This window comes from Dermacentor silvarum, chromosome 3 (assembly GCF_013339745.2).
Source record: "Dermacentor silvarum isolate Dsil-2018 chromosome 3, BIME_Dsil_1.4, whole genome shotgun sequence".
In the NCBI taxonomy this organism is placed as follows: domain Eukaryota; kingdom Metazoa; phylum Arthropoda; class Arachnida; order Ixodida; family Ixodidae; genus Dermacentor; species Dermacentor silvarum.
In genome coordinates, this window is record NC_051156.1 from 232,503,565 (window position 1) to 232,527,107 (window position 23,543).

The window sequence follows — 23,543 nt, forward strand, 5'->3', positions numbered from 1 at the left end:
AACATAAACAGACTCGAGGTATTGCAGAAAAAGGTTCAAAGAATATTTGAAAATATCTATGGGCACCCTAGCGAACTACGTACTCATCAGCTGTTCATAAATCACGATATAACTAGTGCACGTGATCTTTATACATATAAACTACTAGTTTATACAAAAAAACAAGCTTTATCAGCATGCATTTGATAGCTCCCTTTAAATACACTCTCCGGAATCAACCCGCACCAGTTCATTTTTTCCGGACAGTCTACGGAGAATGTCTTCTTCAATACCAGATACCAGCAATACTGGACAAATTTTTAACTTGTATTAACTTCGAACTGCCTGAATGTAAATTCAAGTAACATGTGCGAACTATGCTTTTAAACATATATTAACCGCTCGAGCCCCAACATACTTACTTTGTCATCTCGATGCATACGATATTTTATGTATAAAATAATTTTTGTTGTCCTCGCGCAAGCGTTTACAAGGACTGTGTGTTACGTGTTTTATGTACGTCTTATTTTTGTACACTAACAGGTTTGCATTACGTGATATCGTCATGTTTAAAATTTGACACACGCATGTACAGTGTTTCGGATGATTGTAAAATGCCCGCTGCTGGGTCCTTGGGCACTCTCAAGATGCCTGCGGCATCTTTTCGCCTGAGGAGCTCCGACTCAGTGTTGGAAATAAACTTGACTAGTGAGGCATCGTCACGACTCCGTCGTGTGTTCGCCGTGACGCCATCGTCGTCATACAGTCGTCCCTCATTCGTTCTCACACCGCCGTCCTCACTGCAGCTTCGTCATTGGACTCTCGTCATGGCTTCGTTGTCACGCGATGCATTTTCCTCACGCCATTGTACTCGTATTGTCATCCTCACTCATATCATTGTCATACCATTGTTGTGATGCGGTCGATGCATTGGCTGTCGTAGTTAACGCCTTCACCGTTTCACTGCCTTCGCCATTCTATCGTAATCAAGCTGTCGTCACTCAATGCCACCGTCGTCAGTCCAGCTTCGCAATCCGTTGGTCATCACACACTGGTCGTCGCCACGCTGTGTTCCTTATACCATGTTGATCGTTTAAGAATCGTCGTCTCGTCGTCGTCAATCCGCGCCGTGCTCGTTGGCACAGCGAAGTGGGACGATACCGGGACGTCAGTCTCACAATGACCTCTACAGAGGTTGAATAAACGTGACTGTAGCAATATGGTCGCTACATGGTTTCAATGCTAATCGTATTGTCGTCGACGGTCGTCGTATGAGTTCTGCGAAATTGTTTGCCTTGTTTTTCGAAATTGCAAAGTCTTTTATTTTGTATAGTGCGACTTCTTCTGAGGTATTTCTTGTGGTGTCTACGTTTGTAGCGGTGTTTATTTCTCGCTAGTCGGTATACCTGCAAAGTTTTATCACTGTTTTTGTATTAATCCTCCCCCCTGTAATGTATTGTGGCACTGTACGTGGGTATGTCATAAATAAGTAATAAATAAGGATGCACAGTGTCCCTCTCGCAGTTAACAAGCTGTCAGCGCACTCCAAAATTAATATAACATCACAACTCGAGATGTTATGGCTATTATGCCGCGCCTGACATTTCAACATTACTTCGTCAGGCTGAAATGTTTCATCAGGTGTGGCTGTGTTTGGTAACTATCACCGGTGTTTGGTAACTGTCACCAGGAAGCAGACCGTTTTTACTGTGGGCGTAGCAAGATTACAAATTCTTACAGTTCTCTTCATTCTTTCATTCTTTGCGGTCGGCATATCGTTTGAGCGCAGCGGGAGTTCCTTCTCGATCGAGTGAGCGCGTTAAATCCCTCGCGGCTTTTATCCGCGTCGGATAAGGGCGGGGCTCACACCCTCTGCATCTTCTATTTGCATTTTGTGCATTTTGGCATCTGTCAAATCTACATGTTGGGTTGTTGCGTTGGGAGATGACGCCGCCATCGCGATATGGTCTTAGAACCACTCGCCACCGGCGCCGCAATCGTGCTGACGAGATAAGGCTACTTATTCGAATGCCTCTGATTGAAAACAGGGCATGTTGGATTGAAACAGGGCATGATTGAAAACAGGGCTACGCAAGTGTTACATGCATCGATCGTTCACGCCAAGGAACCATCCTTCGCGTGAACGATCGCTGTGGCTGAAAAGTTTTGGATGCCTGCGCTGGGGAACACACTTTGACGATTTTTTTTTTTAGAGACGATGTAGCTTCTCGTAGCGTGACCGTCGTGTTCAGTAGCTCCTGGATGTCTGATATGGGAGTCAGTTAACAAACTCTTCTTACACCGGGGCACGATGTCGCCGGGGCACGGCGGCCGCATTTCGAAGTCACTGCTGATGGCTGCAGTAAGTGCGGAGGGAGAAGAAGTAGCAGAAGTAGAAGGGTCTTTGGAAGACATAGTTGCAAGGGGCACGACGCATACAGGCCCTGGCGCAAGCCACTGTGGTGTTTTGCGGAAGGAGAATTTTCTCCGATGTCACGTTCGTGGCGGTGACAAGCGCCGAGACATTGTAAAATCGAACTACACCTGGTGCAAAAGCGATGCCTTTATGAAGACAACGGGAAGAGGCAAGACCAAGACGTCACCATGGTCGATATCGGTCAACATAATGGTAATAATTCGCTTTCGGCCGTAAGGCAGTTCAGTATCTTCCGCAGCGATCAGGCGCAATGGCGTGTACGTGTCTTCCCCAAGTAAGTAGTCGGTGTCCGTAAGATGCACGACGCGTTGACCACAACAAATAGCCGCGGAAGCAGAAGACAGAAAATCCCACCCTAAAATAAGTTGATGAGCGCACGGGGACAGCACAGCTAATTGTATATGGTGCCGAATGTCATCAATCACGACACGGGCAGTACAAAGAGCGGAAGGTCGAACAGCGTCCCCTTGGGCTGCAACTAGCGTCGGTTCATCGTATGGCGTTGTGACTTTCCTGAGACACGAGCATAAATCTGCGTGAATAACGGAAATCGTCGCGCCTGTGTCCATCAAAGCATGGACGGGCACTCCTTGGACAAACACTGAGAACATATTGGACGGGCGCGATGGAGGAATTTCAGTCCTGGTGTCGTATGCAGTTTGTCCTCCAAAAACTGCATCGCTTAGTTTTCCAGACGAATGTTAGGGTTGAGAGAGACGGGCCGTAGTGGTGACCTGGAGCGGCGGAACGGCGAAGGGGAGCGGCGTCTGGCTGAACACTAAGTGCCGCGGTCTTCAGTCGATGCGGGCGGAGAAGAGAAACGCCGGCTTTGGGCAGAGGCTCCACGGGAAAAGTTGCTTTCGGAGATGTCGTATCCCCGACGCTCGTCCTGCTGGCGCTTGCGGCAGAAACGTGAAATATGGCCGCGATAGCCGCAGTAATAGCATGTGGGACGTGACGGACGTCATGGCGGATAGTACAGGGGGCCAGGTGGTCCGGAAGTCAGTGCAGTCAAATGGGCCGATGAAAGCTCGGGCGGCATCGACGAGATGTTTACTGGAGACGCGGCAGCAACCGACGCGTACGTGTGTAGCGGCACCGTGGAGTTGGCGTTGCCTGGAGGCGTGGCAACAACTTCCGCGTACGTTGGTAGGGGACGAGAGACGGAGGGTTGCACGCGCGTGGAGCAGGTCAAGGACGCCAGTTCATCCCTGATGATGTCACGCAAGGCCGTGCTAGAAGACGCACTGGGGCACACCGACGGTGACGACAAGCCCATAGATTGTAATTCTTCGCGTATTATAGCTCGTATCATGACACGCAGATGTGGGTCCGCCGTAGAAGAATAGTCGCCAACGTCCGGCTGAAGGCGAACAGACTCAAGTTCGTCCAGGCGCTGACACGTTGTGACGATGTCAGTAATTGTAGCGGGGTTCTTGATGGCAAGGGCGTTGAAGGCGACTGATCTAATGCCTTTCAGAACGTGGCGCACTTTGTCTGACTCTGATATAGATGAACTCACAAGGCGGCAAAGCGCAATAACATCCTCGATATACGATGTGTAAGACTCGCCTGGCTGCTGTTGGCGAGTATCGAGGGTTTTCTTCGCGATGGTAGAACGAACGGCCGATGTACCAAATACTTGGCGGAGCTTCTGCTTGAAGGCAGCCCAGTCAGTAAAGTCTATCTCGTGGTTGAAGAACCATGTCTTCGCCACACCCGTCAGGTAGAAGGAGACGTGGCGGAGCTTGTGGGGGTCGTCCCAACGATTAGTGGAACTTACTCGCTCGTAGTCATCCAGCCAATCCTCCACATCTTCCCCACGAAGACCAGCGAAGAGATGGGGGTCACGCTGGTGGCCGCTGGTGGTGCCAGAACGGTAGAAGTGGAGGGTGGTGCGTCCTGAGACATGCTAGCGGACAGTGGGCGCAAGCGGCGGCCAGAACGTAGCTCCAGGGGGGTAGACTGAGCGGGCAGAGGACTGAGGATCGAAGGAGCTACCTCCACCACTTATGACGGCTCTGTTGACACGACGTTTATTCGGCCCGAGTACTCAGGAGCGAACCAGCAAACCCGATGATGATAATAATATACAGATGAAGAAGACGTGCGTAATAAACGCCCACAATATATATATATATATATATATATATATATATATATATATATATATATTGTTGCACGCACGCGTGAGTGAGAAGAACGATGACCGGTGAACGTGCTTGCGGTCCCGGGTGGAAAGAGAAGAGGACGACGTTGAGTTGATCAACCAGCTGACCGCTCTTGCGCTCACCTTCGCGACCTACAATAAACGGCCCCCTTCATCCGTAAGGGTGATAAACGGTCTCCTTCGCGCGTAACAGAGTGGTGGAAGTGCTGGGTACGCGCTCACAACAACGGAACCGTCACTGCTGCAGATTCGTCGAAGCCGTCGACTTGCAGGTCTTCCGCCATCTCCCGTGACCGTCTTCGACATGCCTGAAGAAGGAGCCGCTCCGAGGGCAGCGCCTAGCAGTCCACTGCAATACTACCGAGTTCCACCCACATTCGGAGGAAAAGCGGGAGAAGATGCCGACGAGTGGCTCGTCCATTACAAACGGTTGAGCAAGTCCAACGGGTGGAATTCAACCGCTCAGCTCACCAATGTGGTGTTCTCCCTGACCGACACCGCACTCGTGTGGTACGAGAACCACGAGGACACGCTTACGACGTGGGAACTTTTTGTTGAAGAGCTCAAGGCGTGTTTTGGTGACTCAGTCGCCAAAAAAGAAGCGTGCTGCACAGACACTGTCGCAACGGGCACAACTACCAGGTGAGACATGCACCACGTACATTGAGGAAGATTTAAAGCTGTGCAAGGTGGTCAGTGCCCGCATGTCCGAAGAAGATAAAGTAGGACATTTGCTGAAGGGAGTGGCTGAGGACGTGTACAATTTTCTCATCGGTAAAGAAAGCCTAAGTTCCGTGTCCGACATCATTCGGCATTGCAGAACCTTTGAAACGCTGAAGATGCGTCGGATTACGCCAAAGTTTGGTCGGTTGGCAAACGTTACGACGGTTGCTAGTGTGGACACGAGCCCTTGCCTCGACCTTCCTTCGACCATCCGACAGATTGTCCGCGAGGAACTTTCCCGCCGCGAAGAGATGTCGCGTCCAACAGCTAACCACCATGACATGTACACGTCGCGTGAGGCTATGACTGCGCCACATTCGGCCCCTTGGCAACCAATGGTTAGCGCAGCGGCCGTAGAGTACAGCGCGGCCCCACAGTCTCAGATGACAACACGCTCTCCGACTCCGCGCTATGACCGACGCGCTCAGCACACGCCTTCTCGACGCCCGATGTATCGTCATGACACACGCCATGAACCAGCCCACTACACAAGGGAAAATGACAATGTTCGGTTCATCGACGAACAACCAAGGTTTCGACCTCCCCCGGTATGTTACTCTTGCGGTGTCCCGGGTCATATCTCTCGGTTTTGCAACCAGCGTATGACCACGTGGTATGGCCAGCCCTCAGAGTTTTCACGGCCCTCCGAACGGCCCCATGGTGTCCCGTGGCCATCACACACATCGTCTGGCGACGAGTATTGGCCGCGCAGCTCCCGGAATCGCTCCCCGGCATCTGACAGGAGTTTGACGCCCCCACCGCGTCCTCGTGCTTCCCGTTCTCCCTCACCACTGCGTCGCACCACGTCCCCTTCGTCACCGGAAAACTAGCTAGCGCGGTCGATGGAGGTGAGGTCGCTGGAGATGTGCTACTGACAGAAATACCTCCTGTGTTGATGCTGAAAAACAAAGTGCGCGTTTTTGTGGATAATGTGCCTGTGATGGCTCTGGTGGACACAGGCGCAACAATTTCTGTTATGAGTGTCTCTTTTAAAGACGTGTTAGGGCGAAAGGTCATGTTCAGATGGGACGAAGCTTCAAGGTTCTGTGGAGTGAGTGGCGAGCCGTTGCGACCTATTGGTGTGTGTAGTGCTGACGTGTTTTTGGGAGGCCATGTTATTACGACAGAGTTTGTGATTATTCCTCGGTCGACCCATGATGTTATTCTTGGCATGGACTTCTTGCGGGAGTGTGGTGCCACTGTTGACTGCCGCACAGGGAAGGTATTCATAAGTGGTAGGATGACGTCAGCCCTCCTGGAAAACCCTGTAGATCACGAAACAACACTGTGTGTTTGTGGCGATACGGTCGTACCTGCATCATCTACCGTTTGTGTTCCCGTTGTCTGTTGCGGCGCCGATTCTAACAGCTTCGATGCTACCGTAGAACCGATGCACATGAACTGTCTGAAGAAGAATGTGTTGGTTCCACATTGTGTGGTGTCGATCGAAGGCGGACGCGCTGGCTTGTGGATCGTAAACTGTTCTGCAGAGCCCGTGATACTACCAGATGGCTTGAAATTAGCCTTCGTCCGGGAACACGCGTATTTATCTGTGGCTGAACTTACAGAAGTACCGCAAAATCCTGATGGCCACAGTTCGGAAACGGCCCTTTTGTCCATGATAAATAAATCTCTCAGCACGAGTAAACGCCGAACGTTAGTGGGTGTGCTTTCGAAGCACGTCTCGGTACTCGACTTTGCTCAGAAGGACAAAATACCTGCAATCCCCTCGTCACGAACCCGCCATACCATCAACACGGGTTCAGCAAATCCGATTAGACAAAAGCCATATCGCGTTTCACCATCAGAGCGCCAGATTATCAACGATCAAGTGCATGAAATGATGAAAAAAGGAGTCATACAAGAGTCAGCGAGTCCGTGGGCAGCTCCAGTGATTCTTGTTAAAAAGAAAGATGGATCTTGGAGATTTTGCGTCGACTATCGCCGATTGAATGCTGTAACCAAAAAGGACGTGTACCCAGCACCTCCACCACTCTGTTACGCGCGAAGGAGACCGTTTATCACCCTTACGGATGAAGGGGGCCGTTTATTGTAGGTCGCGAAGGTGAGCGCAAGAGCGGTCAGCTGGTTGATCAACTCAACGTCGTCCTCTTCTCTTTCCACCCGGGACCGCAAGCACGTTCACCGGTCATCGTTCTTCTCACTCACGCGTGCGTGAGTGAGATATACAATCGTATCATAGGAAGCCAACAAACAGAGACACCAAGGACAACGCAGGGGAAATTACTTGTACTCACTAAGTGAAATGCCCCCCTTACTCAATGCCTTTCAATGGGCCTGTAAGGTATTTTGAACAGAATAAAATAAAAAATAAAAAATGATCAATTATTGGAAATTAAAGTGGATGAAAAAACAACTTGCCGCACTTAGGGAACAATCGCACGTCTTCGCATTACGCGTGCGATGCTTTTACCATTGAGCTACCGCGGCGGCATTTTCCCATCCACTTTCTGGGGTATTTATGTTCCTTATGGGTATTTATGACCTCCTCTCGGATTCCACCGCCAATCCGCCCTCCCGCGCGCTCCGCCGTCAAGCCTCTCATTTTACCGTGCGAGACAGCCTGCTCTACCGCCGCAACTATATACCGGATGGTCGCAAGTGGCGTCTCGTAATACCTCGTCACATGCGCTCCGACATCTGCGCTGCTTTTCATGCTGACCCACAGAGTGCTCACGCAGGCGTGCTGAAAACTTGCGCAAGGTTGAGCCAACGCTTCTACTGGCGCGGTATGTACAGCTTTGTCCTAAAGTATATCCGTGCTTGCGAAGCATGCCAACAACGCAAGATTCCTGCGCAACGCTCGACCGGCGCTCTTCAGCCTCTACATCGCCCTGCGCGGCCTTTCGATCGGGTCGGCATTAACCTTAACGGCCCACTCCCGTGCACTACGTCTGGAAGCCGGTGGACAATCGTTGGTGTTGACCATCACACCCGATATGCTGCCACCCTCCCCGCCACTACAGTATACGCGAGGTTGCTTTCTTCATGGTGCGCAATTTCGTGCTTCGACATGGCGCTTCTCGAGAACTCCTCAGTGACAGAGGACGTGTCTTTCTTTCCTAAGTGGTTGAAGCCCTGCTTGCCGAGTGCCACGTCGTCCACCGTACATCAACCGCGTACCATCCTCAAACCAAACGATTAACTGAGCGCTTCAATCGCACTCTTGGCGACATGCTCACTGCATACGTCGCGACGGACCACTCCAAGTGGGACATGGTTCTCCCCTTTGTCACCTACGCTTACAATACCGCGACTCAAGCGACCACAGGTTTCTCACCATTCTTTTTTTTTAATTAAATGTATTTAAGGAGAGGTTGGTGCCTATATGTTGCGCCGGCTACTCCTCTTCTCTTGCATGATAGTTGTCCTCGGAATGTTGTCAAAACTCACAAAACTGGACTAATAACCACATGTACGAACGTTCACGTAGAAAATCCTAACTGAAATATAAATAAATGTTCGCACTACAGAAGAGTTCACATAACATAAATACTCACAAAACTGAAGTGTTCACACACAAGAGTTCACAAAGCATAAATGTTCTCAAAACGAAGTTCACAAAGATGATGTTGGGCACTTGCGAATTAGGTCCCTCTTGAATGCCGTGCTCTAAATACAACAGTCTTGTGCGCAGACACAGATGCCACATGAACACGAAGACACAGTAAACGGCTGCATTTCGATGGGGGCGAAATGCGAAAACACCCGTGTACTTAGATTTAGGTGCACGTTAAAGAACCCCAGGTGGTCCAAATTTCCGGAGTCGCCCACTACGGCGTGCTTCATAATCAGAACTGGTTTTGGCACGTAAAACCCCATAATTAAATTAATTAACGTGTAATCAAGAGTGCCTGCTAATAATAACAATGCCAGCAATAACTAATATCTGACTTAGTATTCTTGTGATATTTTTGATTCCTGCAAAAATTGTACCAAGGCGCGCGCAGCGATGTTTTGTAGTTTTTCTGTAGGCCATGGACCCAAAATTTTTCCTATGGATAGTGGTCGTCTATCCAAGCCACGTAGTTTTTCTGAAAGCTGCTTACGGGGAGCGTCATGTTTTTTACAGCGTAGAAGAAGGTGTTCTATGTCTTCTTCAGCCTCTCCACATGAGCATGTAGCACTATTAGTTTTTCTTATCCTATACAGGAAGCTTTTAGTATAGGCAGTGCCTAGCCGAAACCTATGTACTGTTGTTTCAACCGATCGGTTAATTTTAAACGGAATATTGAATTCTATTCCAGGATCAATATTATATAATCGAGAGTTCTGCGCATCATTTATGAACCAAGTTTTCTTGGACAATTTACCGCATAGTTTGTTCAATAAACAACGCGCATCACTCATTGCTAGAGGAACTAGTGATAATTCATTCTTTTGATGAGCCTCACGTGCTATTTGATCAGCCGTTACATTTCCTATGATTTCACAGTGACTTGGAATCCACTGGAAAGTTATGTCATGTTGCAGATCTTTCGCTATGGCGTATGTCTTCTGTATTTCATATGCCAATGTGCTGTTTCTTTTTCTTAAGCTGATTTCATTTAGGCTCAGCAATGAGGCTTGCGAATCACTCAGAATTACCCAGCGAAGAGGTCCTGAATGCTGACATATGTAACGTAAAGCAGAAAGTATTGCGTAAAGTTCTGCCGTTGTGGACGTTGTAAATTGGCAAAGCTTATAAGATCTTTTCTCTTGGTATGTACGTATATAAAACGCTGATGTAGAGCTTTGTTTCCAGCATGATCCATCGGTATATACGTGAATGCGATCTACGTAGTTAGTGTAAAGATGTGATAAAGTTAATTTATCGGTTCTACCTTGAAGGTTTTGGCATAATGGATGATTAGCGTGTTGTGTTGCCAAACGAAAAAAGTGACGACAAGTTTCCGTAAATCTTAGTGCATGAAAAGTTGGTTGGCGGGACTCAGCAATTACCAAAGCACTGGCAGATGCACGGGGAACACCAAGACATATGCGAAGGCTTCTGGCCATTAATCTTTGAATGGTTTCCTCTAGATTACGGGATATTCCATGTAGTACAGGAGCAGAGTATGCTATTCTTTGTCTAATGATCGCAGAGTGAATGCGTAATAAAGAAGAGGTTGAACTACCCCATCTCACTCCAACAAATCGACGAACAATGTTGATTAGGGAGTTGACTTTCTCCTCTAATGCTTTTATTTGGGGAGCCCATGATAGCCGTCTGTCTATAATAATACCTAAGAACTTGTGTTGTCGCACAAGTTGCAAACGCTGAGAGTCTAGCACAAGTTGGAATCTCTTGAGGCATTTCCTTGTAAAAGGAAGTACAGCAGTTTTCTCAAGTGAAATAATCATACCTCTACTTTTAAAGAAATCATTAATCACTGTTAGGCCAGCTTGTAACGTTTGCTGAACGGCTTGAGTACTCGTGTCAGAAGCCCATATGCACAAGTCGTCTGCATATAGAGAATAATTCAAGGTAGTAGGCAAGATATGGGGTAATTCAGCCATAGCACAGTTAAATAAAAATGGACTGAGTACACTACCTTGTGGAACGCCTTGATTCACTTTATGCTCTGTGCTTTTGCCATCAACAGTTTCAATATAGATTTTCCTGTCTCTTAAGAACTCCGCAATCCATCTCAGTGTTCGGCCAACTATGCCCAACTGAATTAACCCATGCAGTACGTGAGTCTGGCTGGCTGTGTCAAATGCACGCTTTATGTCTAGAAACACTGCAATGGTGATTCTTCCACAGCTCCTCTCGTGATCTACGTATGTAACAAGATCTAAAATTGCATACATCGTACACCGGCGCCTGCGGAAGCCCGCCATATTTCGGGCAGTGCGTTGGTGCATTCTGTCCACCATTGAAGCCTAGCATCAATAATCGTTTCCATAAGTTTACAAACGCAACTTGTCAGGCTTACAGGGCGGAAAGAATCTAACGATAAAGGAGTTTTACCCGGTTTTAGTATCGGAACTACTCGCGCAATTTTCCAAGAAGGAGGAAGACATTCCGATATCCATGCATCATTCAGTAATTTTAATAAAGTATTTGTGGCTACAGGACCCAGGTTTTTCATGGCAGCATATGTGACCCCGTCAGGTCCAGCTGCTGTCCTCTGGCGGCACGATACAAGTGCGTTCTTTAATTCTTCTAGTGAAAACGGTTGATCTAGGTCATGATGATCGCTTCTAATAGAAAAATTGAACGATGCTTTGACTTCTTCGACAGAATTACTGTATTCAGATGTGTTTACTGCTGCACTTGGGCGAGTAATAAGCTGACAAAACTCATTTGCTATAGTTGTTTCCGGTACTTTCTGGACTAAAGCTAGTGCTCTGAATGGCTGTTGGTGCGTTACTGGTCCACTTAAAGAGCGCAGAACATTCCATAATTTTGATTCAGGTGTAAAGGGAGTGAGTGAAGTGCAGAATTCCTGCCAGCGCTTTGTACCTAGTCGCTCCAGCTGCCGATCCATACGATCATACACCTTTTGGCATTCTCGGTAATCTTCAAGAAGGCCTGTGCGTCGATATTTTCTCTCAGCTCTGCGGCGTATAGCTCTGAGCCTCTCGTATTCAGAGTCTACACCAGCGTAACCATCAGAAATCTTAACAAATTTTGAACAAAGATTTAATTTGTCTTTTATAAGCGATAATAGACTGTCTGTATCACTGACAGCATCAGCTTGACTTGTAATGTGATATCGAAATGCATGCCAATTTGTTATTTTTGCAGAGCGCCGATAAGTCAAAAATCGTAGTCTAGGATGCTGTATTAGGATAGGAAAGTGATCACTACCCCTTGTTTCAATGTCTGTTCTCCATGTTGCTCCACATGCAATATCGTTTGAGCAGAGCGTGAGATCGAGGCAGCTGGAGTAATTAAAACCCCGTAGGAAGGTCACTGAGCCGTCATTCAACAAACACGTACAGACCACTCTTCTGAAATGCCTTTTCTAGCTCATTTCCACGACGGTCGCAGTAGGCGCTTCCCCACATGACATGGTATGCATTGAAATCTCCGCAAGATCTTTTGTGTATCTCTGAAAGAGGCCCGTCAATGTGGAAAATGAAATATTTGTAGAAGGCTGTTGATAAACGCTGACAATAGGGATATTTACTCGGCCAAACCGAACTTCGCATGCTACGTATTCTGGGATGTCTGACGCTGTAGCACTTAATAGCGCTGACGGCAGGTCTCTTCGAACACAGATCATCGCTCTGCTCAATCCTGAAGATCGAGAGGATGTATAAACAACGTAGTTAGCTAGCCGAAAAGCGTTGTCTACACCGGCCTCTGTAATACATAACACTGGAAAGGAGAACTGAGCCACCACTTTTCTAAAATCCGCACACTTAGAGCGAAGACTATTCGCATTCCATTGGAATATGGCGACATTTTGATAACAATTATTCATGCCCCGTCTGCGCAGTGGCTGACGTAGCGTTTTGTAATATCACTTGTTCCATCGACAATACGGCATTAACCTCCGGTAGGTTATTTGCCTGTGGAATCGCAACAAGTATGGCTTTTAAAGCAGAAAACAACATTGGAGTGACAAGTTCAGCAATAGACGCTGAGGGGGTCGCCTGTTTCGTTACACTTACTGGTTGCGGTGTGCTGGTATTCTGTCGTATGTTAGTCACGTGGTTGTTCTTTTGACGAGGTCCTTCCTGAGGTTCGTGTCGAGCTTGCTGTTGGCTTGGTGATGTCCCAAAACTTTGTCCTCGGTTTTGTGGTCCCCTTGCGACTTTCGCGTATGTCATAGAGGCGTCCTGATGCTTAGGCACTTGTGGCCGAGGTGGTTGCGCTGGCTTCATCGTATTCTTGTTTGGTTCCGGTGCACCACGCTGTTGGGTGCGACCATAGATGATGTCGTGTTGATGTTGAAGAGCTGCTGCTTTATTCTGCGGGCATCCCGAAACTGATGCAGTGTGGGGTCCGTTGCAGTTCGCACACTTAGGCTGTCTTATAGATTTGCAGTCTTTGTGATCGTGGTCTTCTGCACATATTTTGCAGCGCCTTGTTCCTCTGCAGTTTTTCGCTAAGTGACCAAATCTGTGGCAGTTATAGCAGCGCCTGGCTGGCCCCAGATATTCCTCGACTGGATGACTAGTGAAGCCAAGATACACTCGCTCTGGAATTGGTCGGTCATTGCGGAATTGCAAAATCACACTTCTAACTGGGCGCGATTCCACAGTGCCATCTTCTTGGCGTATGTAACGGGTCTGGCGTCTAGCTGATGTCACTCCTGCCTCTCTTAAATATTCTGTTAATTGTTCTTCTGTGTATTGTAGCGGGACATGTCTGATTTTGCCAACATCTCGTATGTATGACTCCGGAATAAATGGCTTCACTAGTAAGCCGGCTACTTGCACACATGATAACAAACTCTTGGCTGAGGCGAGAGAACTCACAGTCACTGAGAAGCTTCCGTCTTGGTTCACTCGGAAAGAGCTTACTTTCTCCTTTGCTAGCGTAACGATTTCTGAGGCGACAACATTTGGGTTTACTCTCCAGAACGTTTTCGTTCTTCAATTGGTTGAAATACCACAGGAATACCCTCGAACCTTCTCTTCTTATATGTCACAAGAGTGAAGGGATCTGCCTCCTCATCACATTCAATCTCAATATCTTCTTCTTCTTCGTCGCGAAGGGAGTACGTCGATGTTTTCTCATTCATGTACTCGTTCTGATCTTCGACTCTCACCTTTTTCGCACTGCTTGCTTCGTCCGACATGCTCTCAGCTTTCCTCGTCGCATCCAAGACGAGTGTCGGGGGTCGAATGTAGGAGACCCTGGCGGCTCCAGGCTGGCTCACAGGATCGTCGGCTCCGAAGCCATGCTGCGGTAATGGCGGCCCTTGCCACGCTTGCACATCTCCGTTGCTGCCCTCCGCCACGGTGGCAGTCGAACGTCAGCGCTTGGTGTCGTCGCGCCGCTCACCGGTATCAGTGATCGCAGCTGATGTTGTTCTCGAAGCCGTAAGAAGTTTACACGGCTGGCTAATACTGATTTGCAGGAGCACAGAAGGCAAAGCGGCGTTCTCCTATCACTTCGTCTTCTTCTCTCTCACCATTCTTTTTATTGTATGGACGAGAACCCTCGTGCACGCTCGATACAGTATTGCCATAGCAACCTGACGCCTCTGAATATCGCACCATATCAGAAGTAGCCAGGTACGCTGAAGAATGCCGCCAACTTACCAGTACCTCTACGACGGAAGGTCAAGCTCACCAGCGGAATCGACATGACACCGACCTGAGCACTACCACTTTCCGGGTCGGCTCCCTCGTTTGGTTGTGGATTTCGCCTCACGTTCCCGGTTTAAGCTGCTGGCTCCACGGACCCTACCGGATCGTCGCCTGTAGATCTGCTGTGAACTATGTGGTCGGACCTCTGACGATGTCTGGCGATCTGCGGCGTCGTGATCGCGAGACCGTGCACGTCAGCCGGCTTAAACCGTAATAACGCGATAGCGTTAAGGGCCCCTTGTCGCAGAAAATCCGGCGTCGGCAACCGGCGTCAGCTGCGATGCGGGTGACGGAGAAAATCATTCTCAACCACCCCGACCGCGCAGGCCCTCCACGTGGTGAAATCCATCAGGAAAATGGTAAAGTACGGCTTTACCATTCGGCGTCGGATTCGCCGTCGGATTGTTTGCCAATCGGCGTCGGATTGTAATTTGAATGTACGAGAAAACCTAATTCTGCTACGAGGAAACTCAAACACAAACCCCTTTTCCAGCCTTTCTACCAGACCTACAGACGCGCGTTGCGATGCGAACGGGAACGGTTAACGCTATCGCGTTCTACTCTTAAAGGCGAAGCTTAAGCGTCCTCCAAATTTTATGATCCTTCTATCGTGTCGCCACCGTGAGTCGCCAGGATGGCTAGTCTTCTCTCATGGGGCCATTGTAATGACGAAAATAGCACAAGCATCGCTGTGGTCGTATGGCTCCTGAAGTGAGGAAGACAAAAGGATCGGTGTCGCTGGTTTCCTCGCGCTGGACCTAACGTGACTGGGATTAAACACCAATAAACCCCATATATATATATATATATATATATATATATATATATATATATATATATATATATATATATTGCATTTGTTTTCTTCAAGTTGTGTTGCGATTTTCGGAAGTAGCTAACACATTCACTTAATGCAACAAGGTACGAAGCTGAGAGCGCAGCTTAATACTTATCACAGCTCATGAATGACGCAGGCACAAGAGTAGCACACAGTTTGCTTGAAGATAATCAGAAAATGTTATTCAAGCAACAACGCAAGTGTACCATTCGCTGTAAGAATACAAAGAGTGCTATACTTGGGAACATGCATACCAACGAAATTAAATGTTGTCATGTAGTAGCGTCGGCGAAGAACACGGCAGAACAACTGTGAATGATGAAACCAACTTTTCATTGCACGAACTTGAGCCCACAAAATCAACTGGCACCCAAATCACAGCCGGCGATCATATCTGATCTGCGGGTCAAGCGCTTTTATGCATCATTCGTCGAATGGTGCCGTCCAGAAACTGCTTATCTGATTATACAAGGCCTGGCGGGACCATACATAACAGATGTAATCACATACGAATAGATTCCAAATCATGCAGGCACGTCTTGCGCCGCGCGACAACGTTTGTGTCACCGGAGAAAGGCACACTGCACAATATGAGATACGGGACACTTTACTGACTTGGTTGTGGTGTTGCGCGATTAAGGAGTATCTAGAGGAGCTTTTGGCAGAACCAGAGCAGTGCGTGAACGAGCTTGTCGACGGTGTGGGCGACCCTTGGCTCAGCGCTGGCCTTTCGTGGCGGGTCGTCGGGAACGTACACGTCTCGGTGACTTGGTGGCGGGCGCGCGAATGCCACAAATGGGGGGAATATGTGGGCCGGCCGCGCGACAGCTGCCTTAGCCGTCGCGTAGTCGACCTTGTTCAAGCTGCGGTACCTGGAGATTCGGAGGGCCTCCCTCCACTTGGGACACGTGTTCGAGCACGGGTCGTGCTCCTGGCCGCAGTTGACGCAGGCCGGCCGAGGTGCCGGGCAGAGTGCGCGGCCGTGCGCACCGCCGCATCGCCTGCACGTGGCCGGGCTGCAGCAGACCACTTGGACGTGGCCGATGCGGCCGCAGCGGCGGCAGCGCGGCGGCCGGTCCACGTGCGGGTGCACTCGGTGCTCGACGAGCCCCACGAGCACGCAGTGCGGCAGCTGGGAGGTCGCGAACGTGAGCACCGCGGGCCCGCGGGGAGGCCGAGGAATACGCACCGCCACGACGGGCGCCCGGGAGCGGATGGCCGCCGCCAGCTGCCTCTCGGTGACGCCCGGCGGGATGCCGTACACGACGCCCACGGTGCCGTGCGAGCCGTGGGGCTCGCGCACCTGCACGGGCACCCCGCACAGCGTCTTCAGGGCGAGCAGCTTGGCGGTCGCCTCGATGGCGCTGGTGTCCACGGCCAGCAGGTTGAGGCGAAGGTTGAGGCGCACTTTGGTGATGCCTTCGGGCGTGACCGCCTGCAGCTCCCTGGACACCTTGAGCGCGTCCAGTGTCTTGACCTGCGTCACGCCGTCGCTGGGAGAGATGATGGCCACCTTGCCCACCGCCTTCCCGTGTAGCTCGTCGGTCGATGCTGCCTCCGCTTGTCGCATGACGGACTCGTTTCGCGCGCTTTTCTTCAGCTTGAGGGATCCGCTTCTGGGCATGTCGGTCGCGTACAGCTTGCACGGATGCGTAGCAAGGAGCTGTGTCGGGAACGTGCGTTCAACTGAATCGCATTCGGAGGCTGAACAATGGATGGCATTAACTTTACTCATGCATCGCAAAAGACGGGCGTGGTGATATACCTGTCCCGTCAGCACCAAATTTATCGTGGCCTTTCTGAATGTATTTTGCGTGGTAGTCTGATAGTTTCGACGCTTTCTTTCATGAACGGCTCTTTGTGCGAAAGTTCGAGAACTCCCTGTGATGGACAGACAGCTCAGTAGCAGGAGCCGCAATCTGCAGGAGCAACGGTGTCGATATAGGGTGTTTTATAAACACACTTTTTTTAAAGATCACCTGGGGTGTGTAACGCAAATATACGTATTGATTTGCATTAATCGAAGAGGCTGACATTTCGTACTCTCGAAATCAAAATGAATAATTTTATTTTATTTATTTTTATTTCGTTATTTAGATAATACTACATGCCTTGTAGGGGCCCGTGCAGGAAGGCCATTGGTACAAAAAGACGGGCCGATTCTGATCTACTGAAGGCTACAAATGGAACAATAACTTATACATAGGTACATAGCCAAGAAGAAACAATAGCTATGCGGTAAATGCAAGTCGCGAATAGAACAACAGAAACTGTAAAAAAAACAACAGCAAATACACAGCGCCGAGGAAGAAAAATTAAAACAGCAGAAGAAATAGAATTGTCCGGTGCAGCATGCTCGGGCGTCAGTACGCTCAATACATTCTGCGCTAGTAAAGAGTGATAAGGGTAACTCATTCCGCTTGGTTATTGTGCGCGGAGACAAGGAATATTTAAAATTGGTTGTCCTAGCGAAGTACAGGTTTAATGACGTGGCGTGTTGATGACTTCTCAGTCATCGTGTCAGGGGTTGGATATGTTGCCATCTCCACCACTTTGTAAGGCAGCAGCACAGCTGTTGTCTCGTCGCCTTTATTCGGCTGAGCCACGCGCTGAACGAAGACGACGCGCACAGTGATGATGATTATGTACAGGTGAAGAAGATGAAGGATGAATATTTTGCTCACAATATTACCAAAGATTGAGGAGCAGCTGGTTATTTTTAAGCAGAAAGAGAAACTTTAGCTTTTGAATTTTCAGTGTTTAAATACATTGTTTAATTATTAAGAAAGTCGGGGAGTCTGGTGAACGAGACTTAAATAATGAAAAATGAACAGCTTTGGCTAAATGCTTGCTAAGGCATCAATGTTTTGTTTCGTACACGCGTCTGCATAATTACTGCATATTCAAAATGATGCCTAGCTGGGCTTACGGGTACGAACTTGAGCAAACAGCGCAATAGCGGGATACAGAAAAGCGCACGACACAGGCGCTTATAATAGAGCGAAAAGTTTCCTGGGGGGGGGGGGGGGGGGGGGGCGCTATTTCATATGCATACAAAGCTCGCTGCTGCGTGTGGCGCGCCGCCTTGCATACTGAGCCACCATCGTCCACTCGCACGCTTTCACTCGCACATTCGGCATGCGGCGACGCTGTCCTTCGATTTTATACGGAACCTCACGGCGACGGCGCCTGGAGTGTCCACATAATTGATACCTCAATAAAAGAAAAAAAGAAGACCCGTATGGGATATGTCGTCGCTCTGCGAAACACTAAAGTTCCTGATATTCATTTATGTAGTTCTTTATTGATGATAATTAGTGGTGCCTATTAGCGCAAGGGCCAGATGTGGCCAAAGAGCGCCATGGCGATAATATTGGCTTGTCAATGGTACTTGCACTGTGAATTACGAGGGGTGGATGAAACACGGCTGCATAGAGGCCTAAAACATGCGCTGGAAAGTGCGTAAAGTTTATATGTATTACAACTATCAGAAATGACATGTTCTGTTAAGAAAATATATATTACTGTAAGGTTACAGACTAAAATACATCGCTGTAAGTACGCCAACGGAGCCCTTAAGCACAAGGGTATGGAGACATGTGCAATACAAGACGCTACTATGGCAGCAGCAGCTTCTGGTAAGAATCTCGTGGACTTATAACGTGCATCTGGCCACTAGAGGAGAGATGTTGGTAGAATTCGCGGAAAGGAATAGGCTCCCAATATTGAATATTTTCTTCAGGAAGCGCAGCAACAGGAAGTGGACCTGGAAAAGCCCTACTGGAAAAACAAGGAATGAAATACATTTCATAGCCTCTGCCGATCCCAGCATAGCGCAGGATGTAGAAGCGTTAGGTAGGGTAAAGTGCAGTGACCATAAGCTAATGAGGTCTAGGATTTCTCTCAATTTGAAGAGAGAAAGAATAAAGTTAGTCATAAAGAAACAGGCCAAACTAGACGCAGTAAGGGTAAAAGCAGACCAATTCAGGCTGGTGCTCGCAAACAAATATGCAGCTTTAGAACAGGAAGATGAAGACAACATAGAGGCAATAAATGAAACCGTAACTAGGCTGACCTCAGAAGCAGCAATTGAAGTGGGAGGTAATGCACCAAGGCAACCAGTAGGTAAGCTCTCCCAAGTAACAAAGGACCTAATAAAGAAATGACACAACATGAAAGTGTCAAACTCGAGAGATCAGATAGAATTCGCTGAACTGTCGAAACTTATCAACAAGAAGAAAGTAAGGGATATCCGAAATTATAACGTGTAAAAGATTGAGGAAGCAGTAAAATATGGACGCAGCATGAAATCAGTGAGAAGGAAACTTGGCATAGGACAAGGCAAGATGTATGCACTGAAAGATAAGCAGGGTAATATCATCAGCAATATAGATGACATAGTAAAAGCAGCGGAAGAATTCTATACTGAGCTGTATCCCCAGAGCAGCCAAGCTACTTTCATTCGAAGTAGTGATGAACAGGATACAGAGGCTCCTTCTATAACTAGCGATGAAGTTAGGATGGCCTTGAAAGACATGACAAGGGGAAGAGCTGCTGGAGAAGATGGAATAACAGTCCATTTAATCAAAGATGGAGGAGATATCATACTTGAAAAGCTTGCGGCCCTTTATACGCAATGCCTCAACACTTCAAGTGTACCAGAGAGCTGGAAGAACGCCAACATTATAGTAATCCATAAGAAGGGAGACGTTAAAGAATTGAAGAATTATAGACCCATTAGCTTGCTTTCACTATTGTATAAAATATTCACCAATGTAATTTCAAATAGAATCAGGGCAACACTTGACTTTAGCCAACTAAGATAACAGGCTGGCTTCAGGAAAGGATATTCTACGATGGATCATATCCATGTCATAAATGAGGTAATCGAGAAATCTGCGGAGTAGAATCAACCTCTCTATATCGCTTTCTTAAGTTATAAAAAAGCATTTGATTCAGTAGAGATACCAGCAGTCATAGAGGCATTACGCAACCAAGGAGTACAGGATGCATACGTGAATATATTGCCAAATATCTACAAGGATTGCACAGCAACCTTGTTTCTCCACAAGAAAAGTAGAAAGTTACCTATCAAGAAAGGGGTCAGGCAAGGAGACACAATCTCTCCAATGCTATTGTCACGTAGTAGTGACTGAAGTAAACAGTCGTAAAACTGTGTATGACGAAACTTATTCTTTATTGGGCGAACCTGTGCCCACAAAAGCAAGCTACGCTCGATGCACAACGAAAGCGGCGGAGACATTCGGCGATCGTCGAAATCTGCTCAGCGGCGAAACGCGTCGGCTTTTATACATGAGTCATCGAATGTTCCAGATTATTCCCTGATGCCCGAGTGTCTTCCAGAAAGTTCTAGACAATTCGCGTCGGTCATACAATCAGATAACATAGGCGTCGGTGAAAACAGGCAACGGAAAGAAGCATCGATAACGTTCTAGAAACTTCCGATACAGGCGCGTCCTGCGCCGAGCGATAACGTTTAACATTTTGCCGATGGAAAGCGGCCACCGGTGAAAGATAAACATGTATACGTGTCACTGCATTGTCACTGTATTCACTGCATGCTTAGAAAAAGTATTCAAGCTCTTAGACTGGGAAGGCTTAGGAGTGAAAATCAACGGCGAATATCTCAGCAACCTTGGGTTTGCTGATGAAATTGTCCTATTCAGCAACAATGGGGACGAATTACGCATATGATTGAGTACCTTGACCGAGAAAGTTTAAGAGTGGGGTTGAGGATTAATATGCACAAGACAAAGATAATATTCAATAGCCTGGCAAGTGAACAAGAATTCAGGGTCACCAGTCAGCCTCTAGAGTCTGTAAAAGAGTACGTTTATCTAGGTCAATTACTCATAGGAGACCCTGATCATTAGAAATAAATTTATAGAAAAATAAAATTGGTCTGGAGTGCATACGGCAGGCATTACCAAATCCTGACTGCGAATTTACCACTGTCGTTGAAAGGAAAAGTGTACAATCATTGCATTCTACCGGTGCTAACATATGGGGCAGAAACTTGGAGGTTAACAAAGCAGCTCAAGAACAAGTTAAGGACCGCACAAAGAGCGATGGAACGAAAAATCTTAGGAGTAACGTTAAGAGACAGGAAAATAGAGGTGTGGATGAGAGAAAACACGGAGATAGCCGATATTCTAGTTGATATTAACCGGAAAAAGTGCAGCTGGGCAGGCCATGTAATGCGTAGGATAGATAACCGGTGGACCCTTAGGGTTGCATAATGGATACCAAGAGAAGGGAAGCGCAGTCGAGGACGGCAGAAAACTATATAGGTGGAGTGACGAAGTTAGGAAATTCGCAGGCGCAACTTGGAATCAGCTAGCGCAAGACAGGGGTCATTGGAGATCGCAGGGAGAGGCCTTCGTCCTGCAGTGGACGTAGATATAGGCTGATGATGATGATGATGATGATAGTACTGTTCCTGTTTATGCCCTCCTTACGTCATGCTCCTACGGGGGCCTGTAAGGTCTCTGTAAATAAATAAATAAATAAATAAATAAATAAATAAATAAATAAATAAATAAATAAATGTCCCAGTTTCGCCCTAAGGGCGAAGCAATGAATGCGATAGCAACACAGCAATGTCATACGAAGTAAGGTGAGCGGCTTTGGTAGCAATATGAATTGTAGTAAAGATGAGCTGATTAAGTAAGCAGGTGTGCTGCGGCGTAAGTAGACCGACATGAAGAGAGACTCGATGACCACGAGAAGGCGCATGTGAAACGGTGGTGTTGATGAGAAGCGCTTCCCGTGGGCAGCGTGTGCGAAGGGACACACCTGTAGCCCTGCACTGCCGATCCGGGCAGCATTGCATGTGTAGCGTGCGTTGGAAAATGTGGCCCGACTATTACTAACTGAATGAACAATCAAGGTGTGAGCGCGCACAAACAAACATGAATAAATCACACTGAATGACTGCAGACAACGACTGTCAAAACGCTGGCAGCAAGCGCATACGCCGCAGCGGGCGAAGGTACGTGCGGTCTATCGCTTCAACGGAAACTGAGCGGCGAATGCACAGCGCATACAAAGGTCAGAGCCGTGTGGAGATAAGAGACGGTGCGGGCGAGCGACGAGCGCGGTTGTTGGCAGAGTAGAAGTGCGCCTCCCCCCGCCCCGCCCCGCTCCCTCTGGCGCTGGCTTCCCGCTTCCTTGCTTGCGCGTGGGAGATTGAGTGCGTTCGCTCTCCGTGATAGTGCGCGTCCCCGCAAGCTTCCGCTCGGGCATACGGCGCGCGGCAAAGCTTTTATCTATACGGAACCTCACGGCGACGGCGACGGCGACGCCGACGGCAGAAATCCAGTTAAAGTGTCCATATAATTGCTATCGCAATAAAATAAGGGCTGAACCCGGTGCACACCGCCAGAGCTGTGATCTTCAAGAACTCGTTCTTGACTAGCCTCCGAAATGTGCACACTTCAATGTTATGTGGAGAACGTGCGGGGCACGATGAAGGAAAGTTTGTCCAAGCTGGGAGGTGCCAGGGCCATAACGCGTGAGTGGAGGCGCCTTGGTGAGAGGAGGGACTTCGTTGATCACGCCGGCTACAAGCTGCGCTTCGCGTGGACGGCGCATTCGCGAGATATTGATAGCGGAACATGCCAACCGCTTAAGACGAAACACAGCTACATTTCGATTCCTTTTGTTTTCTGTGGAAAAAAATAAACCAAGTGTTCTTCCTGTTATTTAGATTTACTATGTTCTCCATACTATTTTTTTGCAATCAGCTCACACAGCCTACCCTTGATTATCATTGTATATTCCCTCTGAGCAAAAGAAAAGAGTATCTACGCCAACAAATGCTGACACGCGATCAAAATATAAAGATACTCGCTACCAATGGTCCAGATTCCGTGATTGATTGGCGCACAATATAAGTGAGCCACTTAACGTGGTGCGCAAATAAATGACTGGAGTAGTGAAGAGTTTATTAGAGTGCCCTTTGCGTGAATTAAGTCACTTCCTGTGGGTGAAATTGACCTTGATGAATGTGCCGCCTTATTTCATTTTGTAAACTGTTTTATTGTCACTATCGCAGACACATCTGTTAAAGGAGCGGTCATGTAATAGTCGAAATTGTCCTC

General features: G+C 48.1%; 1 protein-coding gene across 1 annotated transcript; it reads left to right on the forward strand.

Annotated features, from left to right (window-relative positions):
• The first annotated feature begins 16,035 nt into the window (after nucleotides 1–16,035).
• Nucleotides 16,036–17,180, forward strand: LOC125944445 (uncharacterized). The gene has a single exon (XM_049664946.1). The coding sequence runs from the start codon at nucleotides 16,464–16,466 to the stop codon at nucleotides 17,178–17,180; it is 717 nt and encodes a 238-aa protein (XP_049520903.1). The 5' UTR covers nucleotides 16,036–16,463.
• Nucleotides 17,181–23,543: the final 6,363 nt, after the last annotated feature.

What these genes read in the sequence shown, in the direction of transcription:
- LOC125944445 (XM_049664946.1), top strand. Translation starts at nt 16,464, where the DNA reads ATGCGGCCGCAGCGGCGGCAGCGCGGCGGCCGGTCCACGTGCGGGTGC.